Source organism: Anolis carolinensis, chromosome 1 (assembly GCF_035594765.1).
Source record: "Anolis carolinensis isolate JA03-04 chromosome 1, rAnoCar3.1.pri, whole genome shotgun sequence".
Classification (NCBI taxonomy): Eukaryota; Metazoa; Chordata; class Lepidosauria; order Squamata; family Dactyloidae; genus Anolis; species Anolis carolinensis.
In genome coordinates this window covers 77,522,603-77,550,529 of record NC_085841.1, presented here as the reverse complement: position 1 = coordinate 77,550,529, position 27,927 = coordinate 77,522,603, and the positions used below count along the sequence as shown (strand labels likewise).

The 27,927-nt window shown below is 38.6% G+C and overlaps 1 protein-coding gene across 5 annotated transcripts in view; it reads left to right on the top strand.

The window, feature by feature from the left end:
• Positions 1-27,927, top strand: part of sash1 (SAM and SH3 domain containing 1) — a 713,255-nt gene that overhangs the window by 676,914 nt on the left and 8,414 nt on the right. For all 5 annotated transcript variants that reach the window (XM_062977589.1, XM_062977586.1, XM_062977588.1 and 2 more), the window contains 6 exons: positions 2,163-2,306; positions 16,756-16,891; positions 18,976-19,145; positions 19,680-19,889; positions 23,688-23,838; positions 25,011-25,124. In XM_062977589.1, coding sequence (XP_062833659.1) covers positions 2,163-2,306; positions 16,756-16,891; positions 18,976-19,145; positions 19,680-19,889; positions 23,688-23,838; positions 25,011-25,124 — 925 coding nt within the window. The remainder of the gene's footprint in view (positions 1-2,162; positions 2,307-16,755; positions 16,892-18,975; positions 19,146-19,679; positions 19,890-23,687; positions 23,839-25,010; positions 25,125-27,927) is intronic.

The window sequence follows — 27,927 nt, the reverse complement described above, 5'->3', positions numbered from 1 at the left end:
TGAGAGGGAAGTGGTTCTGAAAAATTCCCATCTGGAATATTGGACAGATGGCTGGACTTTCTAGCGGGAGGTGTGGTGAACTGCAGCTGCAAAAGGCTGGCCTCACAGAACATCCAAAAGGTTTGGGATGTTTACATGATAGCAAGTTCATGCTGGAATTTGGATTCTTTCCTCTTTAAAAACAACTCTCTTCCTCATAGAATCATAGAGTTGGAAGAGACCACATGGGCCATCTAGTCCAACCCCCTGCCATGCAGGCAAAGCACAGTCAAAGAACCCCTGACAGATGACCATCCAGCCTCTGTTTAAAAGCTTCCAAGGAAGGAACTTCCAACACAGGCAGTGAGTTCTGCTGTTGAATGGCTCATATGGTCTGGAAATTCTTCCTAATGTTCAGGTGGAATCTTCTTTCCTGTAATTTGAACCCATTGCTTCGAGTCCTAGTTTCAAGGACAGCAGAAAACAAACCTGCTCCCTCTTCACATATTTATAGATGACTATCATGTCTCCTCTCAACCTTCTCTTCTGTAGGCTAAACATACCCAGTTCTTTAAGATGCTCCTCATAGGGCATGGTCTCCAGACCTTGGATAATTTTAGCCATCCTCCTCTGGACACCTCCCACCTTGCTAATATCTCTTTTGAACTGTAGTGCCCAGAACTGGACACAGTATTCCAGGTGAGATCTGACCAAAGCAGAAGACAAAAGCACCACAACTTCCCTCGATCTAGACACTATACTCCTTTTGATGCATTGGCTTTTTTAGCTGCTGCATCACATTGTTTGCTCATGTTCAACTTGCCCACGAAGACTCCAAGATCTTTTTCACATGAATTGTTGTGGAGCCAGGCATCACCCATCCTGTATTTTTGCATTTCATTTTTTCTGCCTAACTGTAACATCTTACATTTGTCTTTGCTGAAATTCATTTTGTTATTTTTGGCCCAGCTCTCTAATCTGCTACGGTCATTTTGAATTCTGATCCTGTCCCCTGGAGTATTAGCTATCCCCTTTAACTTGATGTCATTATTGTTATCATTATATTTATTTATACTCTGCTTTATCTTCCCCGATAAGCATGCCCTCTATACCTTTAATAAAGATATTGAGCATAAGTGGGCCCAGGACTGAAGCCTCCTTACTGTTATTATTCTCGTTTCTTCTTGGAACTCAGGATTATTTGGTGAAATTGAACCGTGGTAACTTCTTGACAAACAGAAGTACATTAACTTATGGAATTCACCATTGCAAGTAGTGGCCACTAACTCTTAAGAAGGATTAGACAGATTCCCAGATGACATGCATGTAATTATTTATTCTCTATGGTAACAGAATGGAATCTCTTTATTTCTAGGCACTTTAACTCTCAGTAGCATATATTGGATTCTACTGGACTAGTTCCCTTTCCCCCCCTGCTTCTGACTTTCTGGAAGTATCCAGATTGCCATTTGTACCATTAGAGCGGTGGGTTCCATAGGCCCAGGCTTGATACAGCACAGTTTGTTTTCTAATAGTCCATAAAGGATCTTTCTGCATTTCCACTGATTCTTCATAACTTTCTTGCCTTTTTTCCTTTCTTTTAAATCTTTGATTGATTCTATAGGCTTAATTCAGAAATCCTGCTGCTTTTTTTCACCTTCCTGATACCAATATATTGTGTGTGTGGGGGGGGGGGGGGGGGATGATAATATAGTATACTTTTTAAAAAATTTAGTGAAGGCCGAACAACCACCACCAGATTAACATAGGAGGCTGATGTGGCAATTAAAGTGGAATCACAAGTGCCATAAGTCTGTTGTGCAAATGGGCCCCTGATTTGTTGCAATGTATGGCTGTGATGAGAAACTCAGGCAAGCATGTGCAGGGAAGAGGTACAGGGAAAGTGAAGCAATCATGTACAGCTTCATAAGCAATCACAACTTCATAAATGAGGCCATCATTCACACATAGGTAAGAAGCACTGATATCATTTCCCCTATGAAATGATTCTTGGGGGTATTACAGTAAATACTTTAACAGAAGCAGATGCTACTTTTTTTTTGGTGAAGTCTTATGAAAGGCAAGTGAAAGTCCATTTCATCTGTTGTCTCTTTTTTGCATTTGTTTTTGGGTCTCTTAAGGCTGACAGACAATATTTACTTGACCTTCCTTTCATTTTACAGGGGAAAGATGGTGAATTCATTTACAAAGAAGTGATCAAATCTCCTTCGACTTCTCGCATATCCCTTGGTAAAAAGGTGAAATCTGTAAAAGAGACCATGAGGAAAAGGATGTCTAAAAAATACAGCAGCTCCTTGGCAGAGCAGGTATGCAAGTTTACTCATTTGCCTGTTTGCTTTAAATGAAACTGCTGGATGCTTTACGTTCTACTGTAAATAATGCATTCTTTATAGCTAGGATTTGAGACATCATTGAGCTACAGCATAACTATAGAAACTCCCCAAAGGTATTCTGTATTAAAGCAATTCCAACACCTTTTCAAAACTATTTACAGTGAAAAGAACTTTAATGAAATCATTGAAGAGGTCAGGATTGAGTTAGGCCAATAAAGTATATGATTTCATTCCATATATCCCTGGTTGTTCACAGAAATATGAACAATGAATAGGTTTATATATTTTCTCCAACAATGTCAAAGCTACCTTTTGGTATGTGTTCTGGATTTTGAAGCTGTTCACTTCTTTCAACAATCATTTAGTCCAAATTTATACCATGTTTGCTTTTCAAAAGCTTTTCATGTTCTATTTATTTTACACTTAAAATATTTTTACTTCCTCGTGTAGCCAGAAATAGCACTTTGTCCTAAAATATAAATATACACAAATCTATGATATAAATTGTCCCTGACCAATTATCCGCTCGTAGTGAAAAGTCTTGCATGAGTCAATATGCAGTGCTGGACTTAATGTTGCTAAATGGCTAATTCCAGAGAAATTAGTGAAGAAAGACTTAACTTCCCCACTGTCTTCCAAAACCAAAATTTGTCCAAAGCTGGTGCTCAGGTGACCTGGTTGGCTAATGTTCAGAGGGAAGAGGAAGAGAATCACATAGAAACAAGGAACTCGATTTATTCAATTGTATGTAGAATATATAGATGTAGATTCTGCCCTGAGTCCTCTAATCTCACCTCTCGGAGAGATAGGGCGGATTGTTGTTGTTGTTGTTGTTGTTGTTGTTGTTGTTATTATTTACACTGGCTCATATCATTTCAACATTGTATTTTTTAAAAACAAAAAAATGTTGATGTAAGTAGTATAAGGTATTTGTTTATATACCTTCATGTTTCCTAATTGGGGGGGGGGGGTCCTTGGTATCCATTGGGGTTCAGTTCAGGAGCCCCTCTGTATCCCCATGGGAGTGGCTGTAGTAAAATGGTATCCCATATATAAAGGTAAAGGTAAAGGTTTCCCCTTGACATTAAGTTTAGGGGTGCTCATCCCCATTTCTAAGCTGAAGAGCCAACATTGTCCGTAGACACCTCCATAGTCATGTGGTCAGCATGACTGCATGGAGCGCCATTACCTTCCCATCAAAGCAGTACCCATCGATCTACTCACATTTGCATGTTTTCGAACTGCTAGGTTGACAGAAGCTGTGGCTGATAACGGGGGCTCACCCCACTCCCCGGATTTGAAGCACTGACCTTTCAGTCAGCAAGTTCAGCAGCTCAGCGGTTTAACCTGCTATGCCACTGGGGACTCCCATCCCGTATATAAAATAACAAAAGGTTTATCTTTTGGAAATTTGGGGGGAATATTTTCAAACTGATGGTAATCCTTGGAAGTAGAACTGATAGATACAGAGAAATCAAATAACAGATATACCTAAAAATATAAGAAATAGTCAATAGTCTATTAGAACAATAACCTAATGAACTACACTTCAAAGCAAATCAGAAAGTTCCCTTACCCTCCACATTATAAGCTTCTGCCCCTATAGTCAATCAGTTGCCAGAAGCCAGCCTGAAAGAAAAGATCTTTGTCTGCCACTGGCACATTTCCAGGGAGAGAATTTTTCCCTTGGGAGGGAATGCCCTAATTATAATCTATTTTCAATGCTTTCAGATAATGGCATTCTCCATTTACAAATTGAGCATCCCTTCTCCAGAATTACAAAATCATCCAAAATCCAAAATCACCCGTATGCGTGGCTGAGATAGACACCTTTGCTTTCTGATGGTTCAGAGTACATAAACTTTGTTTCACGCACAAAATTATTAATAATGTTGTGTTTAATATTATTCACGGGCTGTATGGGATATAAAGTATACATGAAACATACATGAATTTCATGTTTAGACTTGAATCTCATTTTCAAGATATTTCATTATATATGTATATCCAAAGACAGGTATTCAAAAAAGATTCAATGTAAGTTCAAAACACTTTTGGCTCCAAGCATTTTGGAAAAGGGATGCTCACCCTGTATTTACTAGCTGATTTTCCAATAAAAGCATAGAATCGTAGAGTTGGAAGAGACCTCATGGGCCATCCAGTCCAACCAAAAAGCAGGAAAATTGCATTCAAGACAAGTATTTTCCTTACTCTTTTTTAAATTATTACCATCTGGCAGACAATGTAGGATGATTAAAAACAAGGACAAACAGGCCAAGAGATAGCTTTTATCCTAGAACTGTGAATACTATCTATTGAACTCTGCGGTTTCACACTGATGTGGCATTAAGGGTTGTGCAATAGGGATTACGTAGAATCTGGAAGGGTGGGTGTTTTGTTTTTAATTCTACATATATAGTGTGATTGTGGGTGGCATTTAATTTTGTTGTATGGTGTACAATGACAAAGTTATTCTATTCTATTCTAAAAGTCATCGCGTGTGTTGCAATAATGTAGCCTGGATGTCACTACAGCCTGTATGATAGTGGCCAGATTGAATCCGCTACCTGAAGCTATGCAGAGGTGTTCCTTGCCATAGCTCCTGCCTGGACAATGCTTCTAGTCCTGAGGCTTTTCATACTACATCAGAGATGGGCAAAATGCATCCTGTGGATCACCCCCATGGGGCATTTTCTTGGACCTAAAAAAAAATGAAGGGGAGAGAGAGGTAAAAATATTGCCTAGAGAACATTTGGGAGGATTTTGTGGCAATACATTTTAATTCTTTTGCAGGGGTGTACCCCGATAGTTTAATGCAGTGGATCTCTATTGGTGGGTCACCAGGTATTTTGACCTACAACTCCCATAAATCCCAGCCAGCTTATCAGCTGTTAAGATTTCTGGGAGTTGAAAGCCAAAACATCTGGGGACCCACAGGTTGAGAACTATATATCTACAGTTCTCTGGTTCTTTTTTGACTGCCATGGTTCCATCCTATGGAATCTTGAGATTTGCAGTTTTAGGGAGGGACACATAGAATTCCCGACCGGAAACCCCAGGACTCCACAGGTTGCAGCCATGGCAGCTAAAGTGAAGTAATAGCAGGGTAGTGTGAAAGGGCCCCTGGACCTTATTATCTGTTTTAGCCACCACTTTCGTGTCCTTTCTGTTTGTATTTAGCCATTATATGTATTATTCTATTTATGTGCTGTATGTTTTAAACTAAGAGGAAAATGTGGTGACAACAACAGCTGTCCATCAAGGCTTTTCCCAGCTCTGATGGCTTTCCACATTCCCACCCTGTCTTCCTGGCTTTGATGGACCAATACCTCAACTCTGGATACATTGCTTCAAGACTGAAAAGACTGTAAAACTTGCACATTACGCATAAACTCCCTTCACTTGATTAGTCTATTCCCCAAAACCTTTTACGTGACAGGCAGTAATATAGTAGGTCACTAGCTGTGCCCGGCCACGCGTTGCTGTGGCAAAGTGGTGGTGGTATTGGTTAAAGATTGTTGTGTAATTTTTATTTGACGTTATTTGCATTTTTTATTAATTTTATTGTAAGTTATTATTTTATTTATTATATTTTATTATTTTCTTGTATTATTTTTAGTTATTTTCTGTTATTATAGTATTTTATTGTATTAATTTTTAGTGTTTTTTATTATTTTTTATTGGGTTGCTAGGAGACCAAGTTGGAGGAGCTTAGCCTTCTAACTGGCAGCAATTGGATAAAAGCAATTATTCCTCTCTCTCTAATTAGGACTTTATTTTTCTTTTATTTTTGTTGTATCAACCTAGAGGCGTGGATGATGGGTTGTGTTGTCAAATTTCGAGGTTGGGGGGCCTGTAGTTTTGTTGTTTTGTGGGTCGCCGTAATGCCATCACTCTTTTATATATATAGATGGTGCTAGATCTGAACACAAGCAAAGGTGCCTGCTTTTGGGGTTGCTATGAGTTTTCAGGGCTGTATGGCCATGTTCCAGAAGCATTCTTTCCTGACGTTTCACCTACATCTATGGCAGGCATCTTGTGAAGTCTTTTGGAAACTAAGGAAGTGGGGTTTATATTTCTGTGGAATATTCAGGGTGGGAGAAAGAACTCTTGTATGTTTGAGGCAGGTGTGAATGTTGCAATTGGCCACTTTTATTAGCATTGAATATCCTTTCAGCTTCAAGATCTGGCTGCTTACTGCCTGAGAAAATCCTTTGTTGGGAGGTGTTAGCTTGCCCTGATTGATTCATGGCTGGAATTCCTCTGTTTTTTTAGTGGTGTTCTTTATTTACTGTCCTGATTTTAGAGTAATTTTAGAGTTCCTGCTTTTTGCCCTACTATTGACCTCAACGATGGGACTTGGTAGCTAGAAGAAAGGATCTCTCAGTTGTTTTTCTTTGAAGGGGCTTCCTTCTGGTATTACTTCTTCCTATGTTGGCCTCAGCAACAAACCCTACAAATAACTTACATTGAAAATGAATACTGTCCTATTTTGTTCTTTAGTGTTTGAGGATAAGGAAGTGTTTATAGAAAAAATAATCTTTATAAATTAAAAATAGAGATGACCGACCATACAAATATTACTGGAATGTATATTCTATTAATAGTATTCTATAAAAAAATATGGACAGGGAGATTATTTTCAACTGTGGGAATCCATTACTGAGAAGAGCTGAGTGTCTCTTCGTTGTGTTTCTCTGAGACACAAAGGTCTCTATAAAGTCACTATAACTATACATAGGACAAAGAAGCAGTTTTGTCTATAAGCCTAAAATCTGTTTTGTCCAGCAGATGGACATGGTGTCTCATCAGATGGGTTTCTATTATGTATTTTATTGCTTCAAGGCAAAGTTCCATATAATGGGCCCTTAAAATGCATTGTGAAAGTGTATTATTTTACAGCTGCTCTTTCAGTTTTCTTTGGCTAAATTCTATTTTCCAAGCATGTTGCATTTGGCAGGCTTCATTCAATTTGGTTTGGTGGGTTGTCAAAATACCCAGCACTTTTTAATATTGATTTTTTTCATCAGTCTTTCCACTTGAGCTATATGCCTAACAAGTAATTGCTGGCAGGCAACCACAAGCATTGGCCTCTCTGCAAGACTTTCCATTGAGAAAATGTCGCCCCCTAGAGGACAGTTGCATAATCAGGATGAAACACTGCGCCGTTACTAAATTTTCAGGAGATGAAAACTGGCCATTGATAAAGAAAAGCATCACAACATACATTTATCTTTACATCCTGAGAAACCAGTTGGAATAATATTCTCAAGACAAATGATATCTAGTCCTTGCCTTTTACTGTTTCTGTTCTTATCTCCAATGACATGAAACCAATTTCAAGCCAAAAATCTTCCGAGTTAGGTCTTGGTAGCCTGTTTGTTCACTGTCTTGTCATGATGGGCATGGAGCCCTCTGTCACTGCTTTTGCTGCACCAAATAAAGAATATGGCTCTGTACAGATATGAGGCAATTGGTATTATCTGTCCAGACAAAGTTAGTTGTGATTTACTTTCATGTCCCCAATTGTGCCAGTCTGCTGGAATGAAAATAGTGTTGTCTGTTGTGTTATGTCAGAACAACCATCACCCATGGCTCAGGTCTGCTGCATTAACTGGTACTAAACTCCAGTACTATACTAAAAAAAAAACCCAGCAGCATTGTTAACACAGCCAAATACTTGCAAATGCCATTCCTCATAATATAAATTCATACATCTAGAAACAATCTTATTATTATTAGTCAAAGAAGAGCAAAGTAAACCCACCTGGATCTGTTCTAGCGAAAGCACTACTGATTTAACTTTATTTTAGTGAATTGAAAACATAGTTCTACGAATTACAAGTCTGATTTTGTCTGCTTTTTAAGTTTCTGTTTCTGAGTTTTGCAGAGGCAATTTTGTAATGTTGATTTTTCAGAAAACGAATGTATAAAATACATATTAAGATTGAATTCTTGAAGCTGTTGGTTGTGTATTGGAAGAATACACAACTCCCTCCCTCCCTCCCTCCCTCCCTCTCGAGCAGTGGTTCTCAACCTGGGGGTCCACAGATGTTTTGGCCTTCTACTCCCAGAAATCCTAACATCTGGTAAAATGGCTGGGATTTCTGGGAGTTGTAGACCAAAACACCTGGGCACCCACTGGTTGAGAACCACTGCTGTAAAGCAAGGGTCAACCACTGTTGAAGGCTGCAAGGTAGTTGAGTCATCAGGCCCCAGGAAATGTTGGAGGACTGCACTCCCCATCCACTGTAGAAGAAAAATGTAAGCATCCCTAACAGCTCCTACATCACTTTTCGCAAAACTGGAACTCACCAGAAGTCATTGCTAGTTTGTTAAACTGGGCATAAAATGGTGAAAACATCCCCAAGACTCCTAGAAGATAAAATGGGGAGGGGGTACATCCCAGTACTCAGCGAGGCATTCTCTGCTCTAAAGCATGCCCAACTTTTCACATTTTTGGGGAAATGCATTCTATTCATCCTGAAATATGGTCAGGATGACACCAGTGTTAGCTTTCTCTCTCTCAGCAGGCAATGACTTTGTTCTTATTCAAGCAGGACTTATTGTGGCAAAAGGGACATTTAGTGGCATTAGTTAGGCTGTTATCCATTTGCAATGCTTTCATGTGTTTAAATGTAATGTTTTTAATATAATTAGTTATTTAATATAGATATTCAAAAAAACCTTTCCATCATAGAATTATAGAGTCAGAAAGAGACCACGTGGGCCACCCAGTCCAACCCCCTGCCAAGAAGCAGGAAAATCGCATTCAAAGCACCCCCAACAGATGGCCATCCAGCCTCTGCTTAAAAGCCTCCAAAGAAGGAGCCTCCTCCACACTCTGGGGCAGAGAGTTCCACTGCTGAACAGCTCTCACAGTGAGGAAGTTCTTCCTGATGTTCAGGTGGAATCTCCTTCCCTGAAGTTTGAAGCCATTGTTCCGCGTTTTAGTCTCCAGGGCAGCAGAAAACAAACTCCCTCTCTCCTCCCTATGACTTCCCCTCACATATTTATACATGGCCCTCATCATGTCTCCACCCCCCCCCCCCAACCGAGTCTTCTCTTCTGCAGGCTAAACAACCCAGCTCTTTAAGCCGCTCCTCCTAGGGCTTGTTCTCCAAACCCTTGATCATTTTAGTCGCCCTCCTCTGGACATCTTCCAGCTAGTCAACATCTCCCTTCCGTTGTGGTGCCCAGAATTGGACACAATGTGATTTCAGGTGTGGTCTGACAAAGACAGAATAGAGGGGTAGCATGACTTCCTTGGATATAGACACTATACTCCTTTTTATGCAGGCCAAAATCCCATTGGCTTCTTTAGCTGCTGCATTACATTGTTGGCTCATGTTTAACTTCTTGTCCACGAGGACTCCAAGGTCATTTTAACACATACTGCTGTTGAACCAGGCATCCCCCATTCTGTATTTTTGCATTTCATTTTTTCTGCCTAAGTGGAGTATCTTGCATTTGTCCCTGTTGAAATTCAAATAAGTTCAAACTGTATTTTGTTACAATTTGTTGAAAGCTTCCTTGACTTCCATACCAGGAGAAGGGTAGAATATAAATTAAAACATAAAAATAGTGGAGAAGAGGGAATCACCCCTCTCAGTTCAAGGAGTAGCACATCTGTCACTGTAATGGTCCATTGTATTCTGTTCCTTGTTCTGTACTGAAAAATAGCCTGGAAATCCCAATATGATCTTAAGAGCAATAAGAATATTGCAGATAATTGTTTCTTTGCTTTAATTTATGCTCACAGCAAGTCAAATGAGCAATTGAAAACTGAGTCTTAAAACCAATGATGGTATTGCTAGACCCAGCTCTTCATGGGGTACTCTGCATTTGATTTGCACAGGCATTAACCTGTTTACCATATTTCCCCACAAATGCAAAAAGAAAAAGAAAAAAAGAAAAGAAACATAAAGCTGTATTTATAGAAAGTGAACCAGATGTGCCCCATTCTTTCAAAACATAGTGAACTATGCCCCATTTTTGGAGGTTACCACACAGTCCATCTATAAGCATCCTCTTCATTTTGTAGCCGACTTTAGGACCTGTGAAATAAATAGAATGGCCGTAGAATACTTGTTTTTATGACCCTATATCCTGGGACTTCATTTGCCCACAATTTAATGCATTTTCCATTTCAAATTCTGATTTAGTAAGATTCAGTTCATGGGCATATGTAAGATACCAGTAGCAAAAGTGCTTAAGAGTGGAGTACATGAAGTACAGACATTAGGAAAAATGGAAGGCCCTTTCCTATTAGCAATCTGTGGCTTCGGTTCTCAAATTCTCTCTAGAAATGTGCTTGATTTGTGGGAAGATGTTTCCTGATGACTCTGCAGCAAGTAAATAACAGGCTTTATTCTGATGGTTTGTGATTGCATGCCTGTGGAATATGCAGCAATTCTTGTATATCAGCAGGTTTATTTTAATTTCTCACCGCAGATAGACGCCAATATTGTACTTATTTTCATGCATTGTAATATATCAACTACAAATGCTTTACAGTATTTGCTACCAGAATATGTGCACACACCCACATATGAACACAAAGAGATGAAGATAGTTCCCAGATATTTTGAATCTGTCTTGTTCCTTAAATGAAGGAATATGGGGAAATGCCCATTACCTTCATGTAAAATATTCTTGCTTTGTTTACAAATTTCATAACTGAGTTGCACTGTCAGTTTAATTCAATTTAACACTATGTAAAAAAGAATGTGCTAGTTACTCAGTCCAAGCTGTAATATTTCTGTGACTCTATCTGCCATTTCATTCACAGTGTCTTAACTTTTTCTAACCATCTTCAGCAAATTATGATTTCACATACCCACATAAAATCTATAAAGGTAGTCTTCACGGCTTAGAAATGTGTGTCTACTTCAGAATGGCTTATCACCATTACCATCTAATTTTTAGTTAGTCAACAAGCCATATGAAATATATTTTCACATCTATATATATAAAAGAGTGATGGCATCAGGGCAGTGGACAAAACAACAAAACTACAGGCCCCCCAACCTCGAAATTTGACAACACAACCCATCATCCACGCCTCTAGGTTGATACAACAAAAAGAAAAGAAAAATAAAGTCCTAATTAGAGGGAGAGCAATAATTGTTTTTATCCAATTGCTGCCAGTTTAGAGGGCTAATCTCTGCCCACTTCGTTGCCTAGCAACCAAGGGACAGCCAGGTTTCAGTTAGGGGACAGGCACAGTTAGGCCTCACTTAGGCTTCTTCCACAGATTATCTAATTTGCACTGGATTATATGGCAGTGTAGACTCAAGGTCCTTCCACACAGCTATATAACCCATTTATAATCTTATATTATCTGCTTTGCACTGGATTATCTTGACTCCACACTGCCATATAATCCACTTCAGTGTGCATTTTATACAACTGTGAAGAAGGGGCCTCATATAATCCAGTTCTGAGCAGATAATATAAGATTAGAAATATACAGTAGAGTCTCACTTATCCAACGTAAACAGGCCGGCAGGATAAGTAAATATATTGGATAATAAGAAGGGATTCAGGAAAAGCTGATTAAACATCAAATTAGGTAATCGTTATACAAATTAAGCACCAAAACATCATATTATACAACAAATTTGACAGAAAAGGTAGTTCCATGCGCAGTAATGCTATGTAGTAATTACAGTAGAGTCTCGCTTATCCAACGTTCTGGATTATCCAACGCATTTTTGTAGTCAATGTTTTCAATATATCGTGATATTTTGGTGCTAAATTCATAAATACAGTAATTACTACATAGCATTACTGCGTATTGAACTACTTTTTCTGCCAAATTTGTTGTCTAATATGATGTTTTGGTGTTTCATTTGTAAAATCATAACCTAATTTGATATTTAATAGGCTTTTCCTTAACGCCTCCTTATTATCCAACATATTCGGTTATCCAACATTTTGCCAGCCCACTTATGTTGGATAAGTGAGACTCTACTGTACTGTATTTACAAATTTACCAGTAAAATATCACAATGAATTTGAAACACTGACTACAAAAACATTGATTATGAAAAGGCAGACTGTGTTGGATAATCCAGAACATTGTATAAGCGAATGTTGGATAAGTGAGATTCTACTTTGATATGAAATAATTTCTAGGATAGAATAATGCAGAACAATATAATCTCTAAAACCAGGACAGTAATAAAGAAATAAAGAAAGTAAATAAAGCAAGGAAATTGGAAATTCCACAAAGGAAACAATCAGGGCCAGCTAACACCTCCCAAGAAAGGATTCTTCCAGAAAGGAAGCTGAGAAGGCAGTGAAGCACTATGTATTACCAAAGTCCTTATTATTACTATCATTACTATCCTTACTACTATTATTATTATTATTATTATTATTATTATTATTATTATTATTATTATTGTGTTGCAGTCAACCGTGAAAATGAATACAATCTGGCTCCAAGTATTCAAAAACACTAAAATCAGAATATAAAAAAATTAATGTGGTATAATAAAACAGAACAATACAATCTCTAAAATCAGAACACTAAATAAAGAACAACACTCTGAAAATAGGGGAATTCCACACAGGAAACAATCAGGGCCAGCTAACACCTCCCAACAAAGTATTCCCATCATCAAAGTCTGGCCAATCCTCTGTTTTCTCAGGGCCACAGACAGTAGAAGCATATAAAATATCGCAAACAACACCACTCTGAAAACAAGGTAATTCCAGACAGGAAACAATCAGGGCCAGCTAACACCTCCCAACAAACAAATCACTCAGGGAGGAAACAGTCAGGCTTTAAAGCTGCAAGGCCATTACATCCTAATCATTTTTCCTAATTGCAGCATTCATACTTGCCTCCAACAGACAAAAAAAAAACAATCAGAAATATTGCATATTCACAACCTTTAGGAAATAATGTCCCCTGATGGCACAGCATGTTAAAGCGCTGAGCTGCTGAACTTCTGGACCGAAAGGCCGCAGGTTTGAATTGGGGGAACTGACAGAGCCCTCACTGTTAGCCCCAGCTTCTGCCAACCCAGAAGTTCAAAAACATGTAAATGTGAGTGCATCAATAGGTACTGCTCCGGTGGGAAGGTAACGCCGCTCCATGCAGTCATCCCACATGACCTTGGAGGAGTCTACGGACAACGACGGCTCTTCGGCTTAGAAATGGAGATGAGCACCAACCTCCAGAGTCAGACACGACTGGACTTAATGTCTGGGGAAAACCTTTACCCTTTACCTTAACTACCACCAATTCCTCAATACTTTATTTCCCATACCACCATTCTTCGCCACAGCAACGCGTGGCCAGGCACAGCTAGTCTATATATATAAAATGATAAAGTTGTTTGCGCAGTGACTATAACAACAAAACTAAACATCCCAGAAATACGAAATTTGGCAACACAATGCAAAAGGCTTGCCTCCAGGTTACAACAACACAACCACACCACAAAACCACAATCCAGACCCACAAAACTCACAACAACGCATCATGCGATAACAACACAACTAAACGCCCCAGAAATACAAAACTTGGCAACACAATGCAAAAGCCTTGCCTCCCAGTTGTAACAACACAACCACACCACAAAACCACACAGGACCCACAAAACTCACAACAACACATCGTGACTATAACAACACAACTAAACACCCCAGAAATACAAAACTTGGCAACACAACGCAAAAGCCTTCCCTCCAGGTTGTAACAACACAACCACACCACAAAACCACAATCCGGACCCATAAAACTCACAACAACGCATCATGACTATAACAACACAACTAAACGCCCCAGAAATACGAAACTTGGCACACAACTAAACGCCCCAGAAATATAAAACTTGACAACACAACGCAAAAGCCTTGCCTCCCGGTTGTAACAACACAACCACACCACAAAACCACAATCCGGACCCACAAAACTCACAACAATGCATTGTGACTATAACAACACAACTAAACGACCCAGAAATACGAAACTTGGCACACAACTAAACGCCCCAGAAATATAAAACTTGACAACACAACGCAAAAGCCTTGCCTCCCGATTGTAACAACACAACCACACCACAAAACCACAATCCGGACCCACAAAACTCACAACAATGCATCGTGACTATAACAACACAACTAAACGCCCCAGAAATACAAAACTTGGCACACAACTAAACGCCCCAGAAATACAAAACTTGACAACACAACACAAAAGCCTTTTCTCCCGGTTGTAACAACACAACTACACCACAAAACCACAATCCGGACCCACAAAACTCACAACAACACATCGTGACTATAACACAACTAAACGCCCCAGAAATACAAAACTTGGCAAAACAATGCAAAAGCCTTGCCTCTCAGTTGTAACAACACAACCACACCACAAAACCACAATCCGGACCCACAAAACTCGCAACAACGCATTGTGACTATAACAAATACAAAATTTGACAACACAACTCATCCACCTCCCCAATCCCTACATTTACACTTGGCCTCCAAAAAAACAATTACAATAATAACAATGACAACAACAACAAGAATAAGACTCAACACCATCACAGGCAAGAAACAGTCAGGCACTGAGGCTGAGAGGCCAGTCAGTGCTACACTGGGCCTACAAAAAACAATACAGTAGCATCTAACTTATCCAACCTTCATGACCACTACAACAACAATAATAATAAACACCTACACAGGCAAAACAAAAAAGACTATTGTACCACAATAAAAATATAAACCGCACTCAGCAAAATCAGACATTACAACTAACAACAAACCAAAGACAACAGGGATCTCAAGCAATTATCAATCAACACAAAAATTGAAGAAGGTAACAAACTTCAAATACTACTACTAATGTGAGTATAAAGAAGGTGGAGGTCACAGCATCAATACAACCTAATGTAGAGTGACCAACACCACCTGACTAAGCCACAGCAACGCGTGGCTGGGCACAGCTAGTACTTCTATAAATTAGTAGAGAGAAAAAATGCCAAACTTTATCTATGTAATGCAATAAAACTGTCCTGAAACAGATCAAAGTTTTCACAAGTGAGTGCAGTAGCATCTCAAAATCTACGTATTGTTGAAGGCTTTCATGGCCAGAATCACTGAGGTATTGTGTAGTTTCTGGACTGTATGGCTGTGTTCTAGCAGCATTGTCTCCTGACATTTCACCTACATCTGTGGCTGGCATCTTCAGAGGATTTTGAAATCTTTTGCTGCTATGAACAGTTGTGACTCAAAAATTGGCTACACTTTGGAGTGACATATTGACTTTTTAATCCCAGCTCCTTCATCCCATTTTCATCCCAGCATGAGGAAATCAAGTAGGATTCAAATTCATCTTTTACTGAAATCATTCCAGTCTGCATTGAACCAAACTGAATATTAATGGAGCCAGAAGAAGCGTAATACCATCATGGCTCAAGCTCAACATAGAATAGCGTCTAGGAGAGTTTTTTTCACAACTATTTGCATTTGCAAATAAAAGAAAATAAATGGAGTCATGATTGCTCTCTAGCTTTTTTGGGTCAACATTCAGAAGGAGAGAACCTACGAGGTCTCTCTAGGTCCTCTTTTGGTAGCATCCCTGATTGACTTATACATTGTTGGTTGACTGAGAAGAACCCTTCACCAAAAATATTGCCTCAGATCTCTCACCTATATTCTTTAAACCATTTTGTAGTTCAAACCACGAAAATCACCAACCTTGGCTCATCTATTCCGTAATATCACAAGAAATTTTATAACCAGTAAGCTAGATCCTCAGGTCTAGCTGCAATGGGCTGGAATACCTCAAAGCCGGGCTTGTTAAATCATTGATTCAATCTGTTAAAAACAGAGAGAGAAAAACCCTCTAGTGTTCTGTTTTCATTGGAAATTAGTAATATTTTTCATATAGTGAACCATTTCACATGTTGCTGCATTATAATTATAGAAGAAAAAGTTGCTGTATCCGTTTGTGCTCATTGATCAGGCACTAATAGTTTAAATACATTTTAAATGTATTTCCTAATTAAATACCTTCACTGAAAAAAATTTATGCCGGGTTAATATTGAAAACATTTTCATTTTTGTTCAAAGGGAAAGTGTTAGAGAATCAGGATTTCTTACATGAAAAAAATATTCTGAATTGCTAACTGTACAAATATTGTGTCTTGTGCATCCTGAATCACATTTACTTACAGGAGCATCTTTTCTCATTTGCAAGTTGTGTCTTGCATGTAACATTGTGGTGAGCAAAAGAAAACTTTATTGTTTTACCTCTGCTTAGTTGAAACCTTTGGGAGGTTACTGCAATCTAGATGCCTACCAGGGGACTCTATCCTATATGGTATCACTTGACAAGTTGCAGTTCTAGATGTTAGTATGTGGCAGCTAAAAGGTAATTGATATGTTAATGTTCTTTCAGGACTCCAACCTGGAGGTTATGCCTCAGTCTCCACAATCACCACAGCCAGATACGGATTCTCTGGACAAACCCAAATTAAAAGCTGGAGGTTCAGTAGAGAGTCTGAGAAGCTCCCTGAGTGGCCAGAGCTCAATGAGTAAGTAATAAACAGGATGTTCAACACCACTTCTTTAGATGTAATGATTTGAGTCTAATTAGTTTATTAAGCCAGAATGAGCAACTATTGGGCACTCCACTGGTTCTTTATGCGTGCTTAGGGGGCTCAATTCTGAGGAAGATAGTTTTCCATGTTTTTGTTCCACCCACATCCAGCCATTTTATAATTCGGATAATCATAGAATCATAGAATAGTAGAGTTGGAAGAGACCTCATGGGCCATCCAGTCCAACCCCCTGCCAAGAAGCAGGAAATTGCATTCAAAGCACCCCCGACAGATGGCCATCCAGCCTCTGCTTAAAAGCCTCCAAAGAAGGAGCCTCCACCACAGTCCGGGGGAGAGAGTTCCACTGCCGAACAGCCCTCACTGTGAGGAAGTTCTTCCTGATGTTCAGGTGGAATCTCCTTTCCTGTAGTTTGAAGCCTTTGTTCCGCGTCCTAGTCTGCAGGGCAGCAGAAAACAAGCTTGCTCCCTCCTCCCTATGACTTCCCCTCACATATTTGTACATGGCTATCATGTCTCTTCTCAGCCTTCTCTTCTGCAGGCTAAACATGCCCAGTTCTTTAAGCCTCTCCTCATAGGGCTCCTCATAAACCTTTTAAAAACACGACATCAACTTCTAGATCATTTCCTGTATTTAAAAAGTCTCTCCTGGGCCTGAAACAGCCACCAGGGGCAAAATCATCACAGAATTCTCCCACATAAAGGTAGTGGGTCCATTTTTAATCCTTGTATTAATCCCAGATCAGGAGCTGCAGTGGCACAATGGGTTAAACCCTTGTACCAGCTGAACTGCTGACCTGAAAGACGGTGGTTTGAATCTGAAAGTCAGGGTGAACTCCCATCTGTCAGCCCTAGCATCCCATACAGGGACATGAGAGAAGCCTCCCAGCATGATGGTAACACATCCGGGAGTCCTCTGGCCAACACCCTTGCAGACAGCCGATTCTCTCAGACCAGAAGTGACTTGTAGTATGTTTGCTTCTGACACGATAAAAAAATCCCAGATCAAATGTTTTGCAAGTGGCATGCCAATGCAATAAATCAATAATTCATAAGAATTCCCCTTCATTAAAAAAAACATTAACAGCAGATATTTTCTTAACTGAACTTTAATCTTTTACAGTGCAACCCTAACTCAAAGATTCAACCAACTTGGGTGGGTAGGGATAGGATTGAGTACAAGCCTCTTCTGCTAGTAGAGATCTTCTTCTGCTGGCAGAACCCCTTTCTGCCTGCTGATCCGAGACATCTCATGGAAGAACCGTCTATTAGTATTAGACAGCAATAAAGCTGTTGAAGGAGCAGGGCAGGGAACATGGGGATTATATCAATTCCAAAACCTTTTCACCCACCATCACAGCCAGAATGCAGAGCTGAACGTAGTCCTAAAACATTTCCAATACACTAATCTGAGGGTATTAAATATAGCAGATTTAGATGGCAGAATGTCAGATCACTTGGCCCTTAGCCATCTTTGCCAAGTAGGACTGCGCTTTTGCTGATCCAAATGTACTTGTTAATTCCAGTTAGAGTAGAAACATGATAAACAAAATATATACCAGTTCCACTGGAACCAGGAATTTAGTTTAGGTTGCCATGTCCAAGCAGATCCCACTGATGGCCTCTTACCGCCTTTGCTTTATTTTAGGAAAGGGAATGCATACTTTAAGTCTCAATAAGACCAGCAGTCAAGGCCTCGTTGAAGCCTGATTAAAATGACTTGAGAAAATAAGTGTGATTTTGGCCTGATATATTTTGTTGGTTGGTTGTTTCTGTTTTTTGCCTATTCTGAGAGAGCTTGTAATGTGGCAAACAGTATGAGGAGAGGGATATCTTGGGAGCTAGTAAATGTAGGTCACATTTTAAAACTAGTATTTAAAAATATCAAAAACAAGAAAAGCTTGAATCTTTTTGTGTCTGCTACCTTGTCTTACCTATAATTCCGGCAGAAATATTGTTAACTATCAAAAATGCTTCTAGCTCACTAAATGTATAGGATGGTGTGGGAGTCTCTGTACATGTGTACACTTTCAACTCTTTCCTTTTTATGTTGGAAACAGGTGGGCAGACAGTGAGCACCACAGACTCCTCAGCCAGTAACAGAGAAAGTGTCAAGTCTGAAGATGGGGATGATGAAGAACTTCCATACAGAGGGCCATTTTGTGGACGGGCCAGAGTTCACACTGATTTTACCCCCAGCCCATATGATACTGATTCTCTAAAACTCAAGGTATTCTGTTTTGGTTTTAGTGCCACTTTGAATTTGGGGATATTTCCCATAGAAACATCCAAATAAAGTGTAATATTTTTGTTACCCTGTATTTCCTAGTGTGTGCTATTGTGGCTTTCTCAGCTCCTCCACAACTAAAGAATATTTCAGCCCATGAAAATAGTGGCAGAAGGTGGCAGGGCCCAAATGCTCTTGTTTGCTTTGCTTCTTGGGTGTAGACCATGATGTAACTGGCTTCTCCCTACTTCTGACATATATATCTCCAAATATTCTGCATATTAGAAGATTGCATCAGAAGTATTTTGTTTTATAAACATCATGATTATAAAATATTATGTAGATACGTAATTTCTGCATTGTTGAGTTTTTTAAAAAGAAAACTGATAAGCTAAATGTTTTGACCCATAAAGAACTGAAATTCTCTTCTATTTGAGGGGCCAATATTAAGTCATAAGTATCTTTAAGATTGATGTAGTTATTTGCAGATTTCTGCAGACTGCTCAAACAGATATTTTTGCTTTCTCTCACCTACAGAAGGGAGATATCATTGATATAATTAGCAAGCCGCCAATGGGCACCTGGATGGGTCTCTTGAACAATAAAGTGGGTACTTTCAAGTTTATCTATGTGGATGTGTTAAATGAAGAGGAAGAGAAGCCAAAAAGGCCCACAAGAAGGCGACGGAAGGGAAGACCACCTCAGCCCAAATCTGTTGAAGACCTCCTGGATCGCATCAACTTGAAGGTTGGCCTCCATTTAGTAATACTCATTTTATTCTCTTATTATCGATAACTAAACACCTTGTCTTTAATAGTAACTTAAAATCTTACATTTTTAAAAATGTGGAGATCAGCTGTACTGATAAACCATTTCATTTAGAATGAAAGGACAGGATTTTGTTTGCAAGGAAAATTTGAGCATCGTAGAATTTCCCTCATTTGAAGATTTGCTGAAGTTCAAAACTTGTTGAGATAGGTTGGGTTTGTATCTTTATGGTTTGCATTTTTTGTGCTAAATTTGCACTTTAGGATGCTGTGTGGCCCTGACTTCATAGACAAGAAGATAGACAGACAGACAGACAGGCAGACAGGCAGATCTTGTTTGAACTATTTAATCCATGCTGCAGCTAAATTCTGAAAATAGCTTTGTTTGTTTTAGCTGAATGCAATTGAGCCTTAATTTTAGGTGTGAAATCTATGCCCAGTATTAACTAAGAAGGAATCTATTATAAGCTTAACTTGGATTATTAAGCTAAAACATTCTACAAGGCTATGTTCAGCAAGAGCAACATACAATGATTTGATCCAAACTAAGGTCCCTCAGTGGCGCAGCAGATTCAACTGCTGAGCTGCTGAACTTGCCAACCGAAAGGTCAGCGGTTCGAATCCAAGGAGTGGGGTGAGCTCCCATTGTTAGCCCCAGCTTCTGCCAACCTAGCAGTTCAAAAACATGCAAATGTGAGTAGATTAATGGGTACCACCCCGGCAGTAAGGTAGTGGTGCTCCATGCAGTCATGCCTGCCACAAGACCTACGGACAATGCTGGCTCTTCGGCTTAGAAATTGAGATGAGCACCATCCCCAGGAGTCAGACACAATTAGACTTCATGTTAGGGGAAAACCTTTACCTTTACTAAGATCCCTTTGAAATAAATGGATTTAATTCAGTCTTGTGTAATTCAGTCTCATAGATTTTAATGGGACCTATGTTCAGCTATCTCAGTCTGGCTATATTAGAATGTATTTTGGTCAGGAAATTGTTATTTACTTTGTGTTCTTCGTGTTCAATATCAGGCAATTTAAAAATAAGTTGTATTGCCTGCTGTTTTACTCTTCCTCCAGTTTTGCTTTTGGAGTAGACTTTTTAGAAAAATGATTTTAAAAGATAAACTCAACAGCAGGAAGATTGATTCTGGTTCAGGAAGACAGCAGGGCCAGCAGCTGAAACTCTGTGGACATTTTCAGATTCTTTAACTTCTTTTCTTTGCTAAGCTGCTAAAGCTTTTTATAATAGGTAAAAAAAATAACTGCACTTGTTTAACTTCCAACTGGACTGAATGTTATTGATTAATTTTTGTTCATGGGAACATTTTATTGTATATGATTGTTTTATTTTTAGAGCTCTAATTTTTTAAATCATTGAGTATCTCCATGAGGATAAACTATAATATAGCTAACTTTTTTTCTGCTCAAGGCCATAGCAGCTCAGATTTTAGCCAAGATCAAGGATGGCTTTTAAACAGGTCAGGAATAAAATTTGGGCTATAAGAAATCAAGGACAAAGAAAAAGTTTACAGAAGAATTGGAGCAAGAAAGTTCAAGAGTCCTCCAATCTAAGTGCTCTTTGAAATAAATTGAGGAAGCACAGAGGATGGGAAGAAGTTTCTCCAAAGAATAACAAAACAACTATCCATTGAGGAGCAAGCTAATGTTTCCCCTAAAGTATTTTTTTTTTCATTTTATACTGGCCATCAAGCTGTTTGAACAAAGCAATTCCTAACAATCGAGCTCCCAGCTGGAAAATAAGAAATGGTCACTGAAATCTCTGTTGAGAGGCATACCCCATGTAGTCATTTTATTCTGGAGCTTGGAGCTATGTATTCTGTTCTGCTTAAAAACAACCTCTAGTACAGAATTATCAGCTTTGCTTTTCCTGCCCACAGTCCCTTCGTCCATTCATTAATTCCTGGAAAGCATTTCTCCATAACATGTAAAGCACACTGTGTTATTGCTACCCATGTTATGCAACAAAAGGCTCACATCTTCCTCGCTATATGATTTGTCAAATCAAAAACCTAAGGGGAGGGAGCAGGAAGAAACCATTGCAAAGCTTCTTCTTTTTCACTTAGTAAAACTTTTACACATAATATATTTGGATAGGAATGTACAATGTATATTCTTCCAAATTTAGGTGTTACTTTTGCTTGTTGCCTGCCTTGGGCTGTGCTTTTAAGATATTTACTATAAAAAATCTAAAAAAGTGAGTGAGGTAGGGTTGTTGTATGTTTTCCGGGCTGTATGGCCATGTTCCAGAAGTATTCTCTCCTGACGTTTCGCCCACATCTATGGCAAGCATCCTCAGAGGTTGTGACAACCTCTGAGGATGCCTGCCATAGATGTGAGCAAAATGTCAGGAGAGAATACTTCTGGAACATGGCCATACAGCCCGGAAAACATACAACAACCCTGTTATCCCAGCCATGAAAGCCTTCGACAACACAGTGAGTGAGGTGCCCGTGAACTCGAAATTATTAATTTTTCTCAGGTAAGATGCATAAATAATGGCTTTGGGTGAAGAGGGAGCTGTTTTCAATTCAATATATTGTGTCCTGCAGTTTCATTTCATGACTCTTCTTAATTTTGAAAAGGTATGCTAAAAAAAAAAACATATATTACATATGCTTCCTTTTTCTTGTTCTATTTCACTGATTTTTTTAAAGGGAAAATTATCAGACTTTGTTCAATTTTAGATTTCTTGCTAGTGGGTTCCCAAAGTATATTTGTTCTACATTGTCTTCTTGGAGCTGTCCTCTCCATCAGCAGATGCCACAACAACTGTATGATCACCACCTGCTTTCATTGTAGCTGAATCTTTTAAAGAAGCAGTGCTGTAATCTGAATAAGAGCCTCTTTCAGCAGATGGCTTTGAACCATCCATCTGCAATCTCCTAATACCTGTTTAGCATTTGCAAAGCTTACTTATTCCCTGGCTTCTCTGTGCATGTGAGTTTGTACTTAGATTATGTACAAACTTACATCTCGTTAACCTTCAAGGGAACATTAAGTAGATTTAACATGTCATGGTTGCTGCTATCCATGTCTTCAAAGTGTAGCCAAGCAATAAAAGCTTTAAAAAATGGAGAGTGGCAGCTTTATACATCATGCACAGGTCTGGCTGTGCTACTGTTTATTCTTCAAACACTGTAAACATTCACTAAATGACTCTGTCCTGAGCATAACTGGGGTCAGGCTGTGGCGCAGCTGGTTAGTAGCTAGCTGCAATAAATCACTATTGACTGAGACGGCATGAGTTCGAAGCCCGGGTTGGATTGAGTGCCTGACCGTAAATAGCCCCAGTTGGTTGTTTATCTAAACAACCCAAAAGACAGTTGCATCTGTCAAGTAGGAAATTAGGGACCGCTTATTGGGGGGAGACTAATTTAACTAATTTACGTCACCATAAAAATGTCCAGCAGCTTGCATGCCGGAAAATGAGGAAATAATCCATCAAGGACTCAGCATCACAGTGGATGATGAAGCAGCAGCTCTCCCTGTGGCCGGAATTGAGCATACCCTTATAAAGCCAGAAGCTGGAATGTTAAACAGCCTCTGTGTCTCTGTCTGTGTGTATTGTATGTCTAATGGCATTGAATGTTTGCAGTGTATATGTACATTATGATCAGCCCTGAGTCCCCTTTGGGGCAAGAAGGGTGGAATATAAATACTGTAAATAAATAAATAAACTGGGTAGCATCAAGACATGATATGGAAAATGTATTCTAAATATATAAGATAATCAGCATTATTGTCTTTTGTTCTGTTAGGAGCATATGCCCACCTTTCTGTTCAATGGCTATGAAGACTTAGATACTTTCAAGCTCCTAGAGGAAGAAGACTTGGACGAGCTTAATATTTGCGATCCAGATCACAGAGCTGTTCTTTTGACAGCAGTAGAACTGCTGCAAGAATATGACAGTGAGTGTAGCTTGATTTCTTCTTAGGTGCATAGTTAAGCGCTATTTTTCTACCTGAATACTGGGAAATGGTAAGACTTCTAATATCTTTAGATCCAGCTTTTGCAATCTGACCAGCCCAAGTGGTCATAGCAAAAAAAATTAATACCTAGTGCTGTTCGTGATGGTATTTTGTTTGAGAGGTATTGCTTTTTTTCCTAATAATCTTATTTTCAGCATTATTTACTTATAAAGTTATTCACTTATATGTTTTATTGAAAATATGAATCACAGCCATTCAGAAATCCCAGTAGTACTATTAGTAATGGCACAAAGTGCAGAAATTATTAGAAGTGTATTGCAAATTGCTGGTGTTTTAATTTTGTGAACAACAGCAATTCACTACAGTTTGATAGTAGAACAGGTCAGGATAAGAAGGAAAGGATTTTCTAGTTTGAAAAGTCAGTCCTAGAGAAAGACCCAACAATGTAGAATGGAGGATCAATAAATTGGTACCAATGGACATAGATGCACTTTCTGGCTGTTCCTAACTGGAAATGTTCACCATACTTATCCCCAAAGAGTCCTCCTGTTTTTCCTTGGCTTAGATAAATTTGCAGAAGAACCCTCCAGGTTCGCCTTCCCATGTCCTGTAAACAGAACTTCTCCTTCCTTTCTGGCAGCAAATACCAGTAGGAGCCAAAGCAGGGTACTAAAGGAAAAATATGAAAGATGCACAGGTTTTTAAATTCCTGTGAAACATAGCTTCCGTTCAGACTTTTTTCCAAAATTCATTAAGCATAAGAAGCAACATTTTCTGATATAACTGTTCTATAGTCACACTCTTATGATCATTATGATAACAATTCAGAAGCTTAGCATTGTATGGTTTTACAGCTACCCTGAAACTTAGTGCCTTTTCATAAATTTTCCTGAAATCTAGTTCAGGTCTTCTGCTTTCCATATCTTTAGTAATTAATTCTTAGCCCTCTTCTTTCTTCCATCATGATTTCTTATGGTGATACTGTTCTGTGAAACAGTAATGTAGTCATTATTTGCTGACAGCACTTCTGCAACACTTACTAAACCATTGGACTTTTTGTGTTGCTCAGTATTTTAAAGGAGAGTTTGTTAGGTATCTTCTTTATGGAACTGCTACCTTTTCAGACTTATTTTTTCCTTGCCTTCCTCCAGGTAACAGTGATCAGTCGGGCTCTCAAGAGAAGCTCCTTGGAGATGGCCAGGGCTTAAGTGGATGCTCTCCCCGGGATTCAGGATGCTATGAAAGTAGCGAAAATCTAGAAAATGGTAACAGTTAATCTATTAACACATGCAAAAGCATAGAAAATCTGTTTGATTTCTCATTTCTCTCCTTGCTTCATACAATGTTACAAAATTTTAAATTGCCATTCCAGCATTCCATGTTCTTTCATACTTGTAAGTTTCTTTCTTGCATGCTTTGTACATGTTTCTGTCTTTTTAATTTGCTCCCCTGTAAGAAGATAGTTTTAAGGAAGTGTAGCAACGAAGGATCGGACTTGTTTGCTTATAGAGATTTAGGAAAAAGTATTCAAAGTCTTGACATCCTAGATGTTGGTGGAATACAGATGCAATCTTACAACAATCTTCAAAATATCAAAAGCATGATCTCTCCTGTAATTTCTTCTTGCACCAGAGATTACTCACTGAAGGGCTGTGTGACAATGCCAATGTGCTGTTCCCTGAATGATAGAGAACAGATGCTCATCGGTCAGAGAAGCTACTGTCTATTAAGTCTAGATTTGGTAGTTTTATGGCCCCTCCATATTCTCTACACAATTGAATGCATAGGCATAGTGAATACAAACCAGTTATGAATGCGAACTCTACATTAGACGTTTGTATTTGTAATGATTCCAGCCAAGGCTTTATCCTGCAGTCACTATGCTTAAAACACATAATTTTATTGGAGACAGTCGACCCACTTGATGTCTTCCATTTGTAACCTTCCATGTTTTCCAATTACTTTACTGGGGGGAGGGGGAGGGACACAGAAAGAAATGGAACAGACAGGCAGTGCATTTACACCAGTAGTCCTGGGAGTCCTCATCCTAAAAAGCAGACATCGTGACTATTCTATTCCATAGCTTATTATTCAACATTTCAGTGAATAGATATCTGTGAACATAAGTGCCTTATCTGTTTTGAATCCAGATGAACTATAACAGATTTCTTAATGTCTATTTGACTTGAAAATATCTTCTCTCTCCATCAGCTTCATTATATTCTTTGCCATTTCATGGCAAAATCTATGTCGAGGACTTCATTATGAGTAGGTTGGAATCATGTACAACTGTATACCTAGTAAATCCAATTTCTGAATTTCTGATTAAGTCCTTCCATATGGCTTTTGGGATCTCAAACATTGTCATCTCACAGTAAAGAAAAACTGTCCCATGAAGTTTCTCCTACAAAGTCTTGCTTGATCCCTATATTGTAATTTATTTATTTATTGCATCAAGGCAAGTACAACCCATCTCAGCCAGTAGGTTTTTTGGAGACTATGTTGAAAACAATTTTGACTTCAGCGCCATCAAGAGAAGAAAATTATATAGATAATTATATGCTCTCTTGATTCTGAATTTCAGATGAAGGTCTCTGAATGCTGTTGTTATTCCTGTTTATAAATTGAGCCTGTTTCTTACAACCAGTTTACATAAGTTCAAAGGCCTGTCTCTCTGTACAATCAATAGAAACAGGTTGGGAAAGGCAAATCTATTGCATCCATTTGCATTTCTGGAGCAATGGGTGAGAGCTGGCATGGCCATTGGTATGGGCCTATAGTAGGACAATTTATCTGGCATTCCTCCTCTTGGTGGATTTCCCAATTGTTTCTTGAAGTATGTTGCCTGTTTAGAATGAATTCCTGATCTTTGTGGCATTTACTTGCACTAGAAAGAAACAGTTTCAGATTTTATATCTGACCAAGCCATCTTATCAAACCAAGATAAGTTCTAAAGAAGTTGACATCTTGCTAAAAAGATGGAAAAAAAGTTAGTGGAAAAGCTACATCAGCATTTTAAGTAGGCATTCTCTTTTTTGGAAGAACAGAACCTAGGATGTTGTATTAATGTGTGCTCTTGCATGCAGAGTGGATATTACAGAGGTTCAGGAGCAAACATAGATAGAAAATGCTTAATTCATAGCAACATTCATCTAAATCCACATTTCCCCTCTAGCTGCTTCCTTTTAATATTCAAAGAAGTTCATGGTGTTTTATGAATGCATAGGAACTAGATCCAAGCCTCCAATTTTGTAAAGAGGAAGAGCATGTATATCCATAAAATAAGAAACAAGGGTGAAACAAAGAAACTAAATTGCTGCTGGTGTGCACTTTTGGGATACGTATATAACAAAAATGATACTCTTTATTTATAGGAAGTATTCTTCTGTTTGCTCAAGAGTTTTCATAACAAAATAATCTTTGTCTGGATTCAAATTTAGAAATTTCCCAGATTAACTTGGATGCCTGTATTTTTCATCTCATTTTTATTAAGATCACATTCTTTTTAACAATAAGAGTAAATCCAAAGACTGCAGTTAAAATGGCACTGTTTCATTTTGCCAAGTGAATGATCCAAAGTGGGGAGAAGGGGATATGATTACAGTAGAGTCTCACTTATCCAACATTTACTTATCCAATGTTCTGGATTATCCAACTCATTTTTGTAGTCAATATTTTCAATACATCGTGATATTTTGGTGCTAAATTCATAAATACAGTAATTACTACATAGCATTACTATGTATTGAACTACTTTTTCTGTCAAATTCGTTGTATAACATGATGTTTTGGTGCTTAATTTGTAAAATCATAACCTAATTGGATGTTTAATAGGCTTCTCCTTAATCCCTCCTTATTATCCAACATATTCGATTATCCAACATTCTGCCGGCCCGTTTATGTTGGATAAGTGAGACTCTACTGTACTTTTACAACTCCTTCTCAATGGTTATAATCACACACTGTCAATGAAGTAATGCTGTATTTCTCTACTCAGATGTAAGTAATTATGGGTTCAGTAGGACTTGCTATACAGAAAAAGTGTAAAAAAAATCAAATATCTATGTA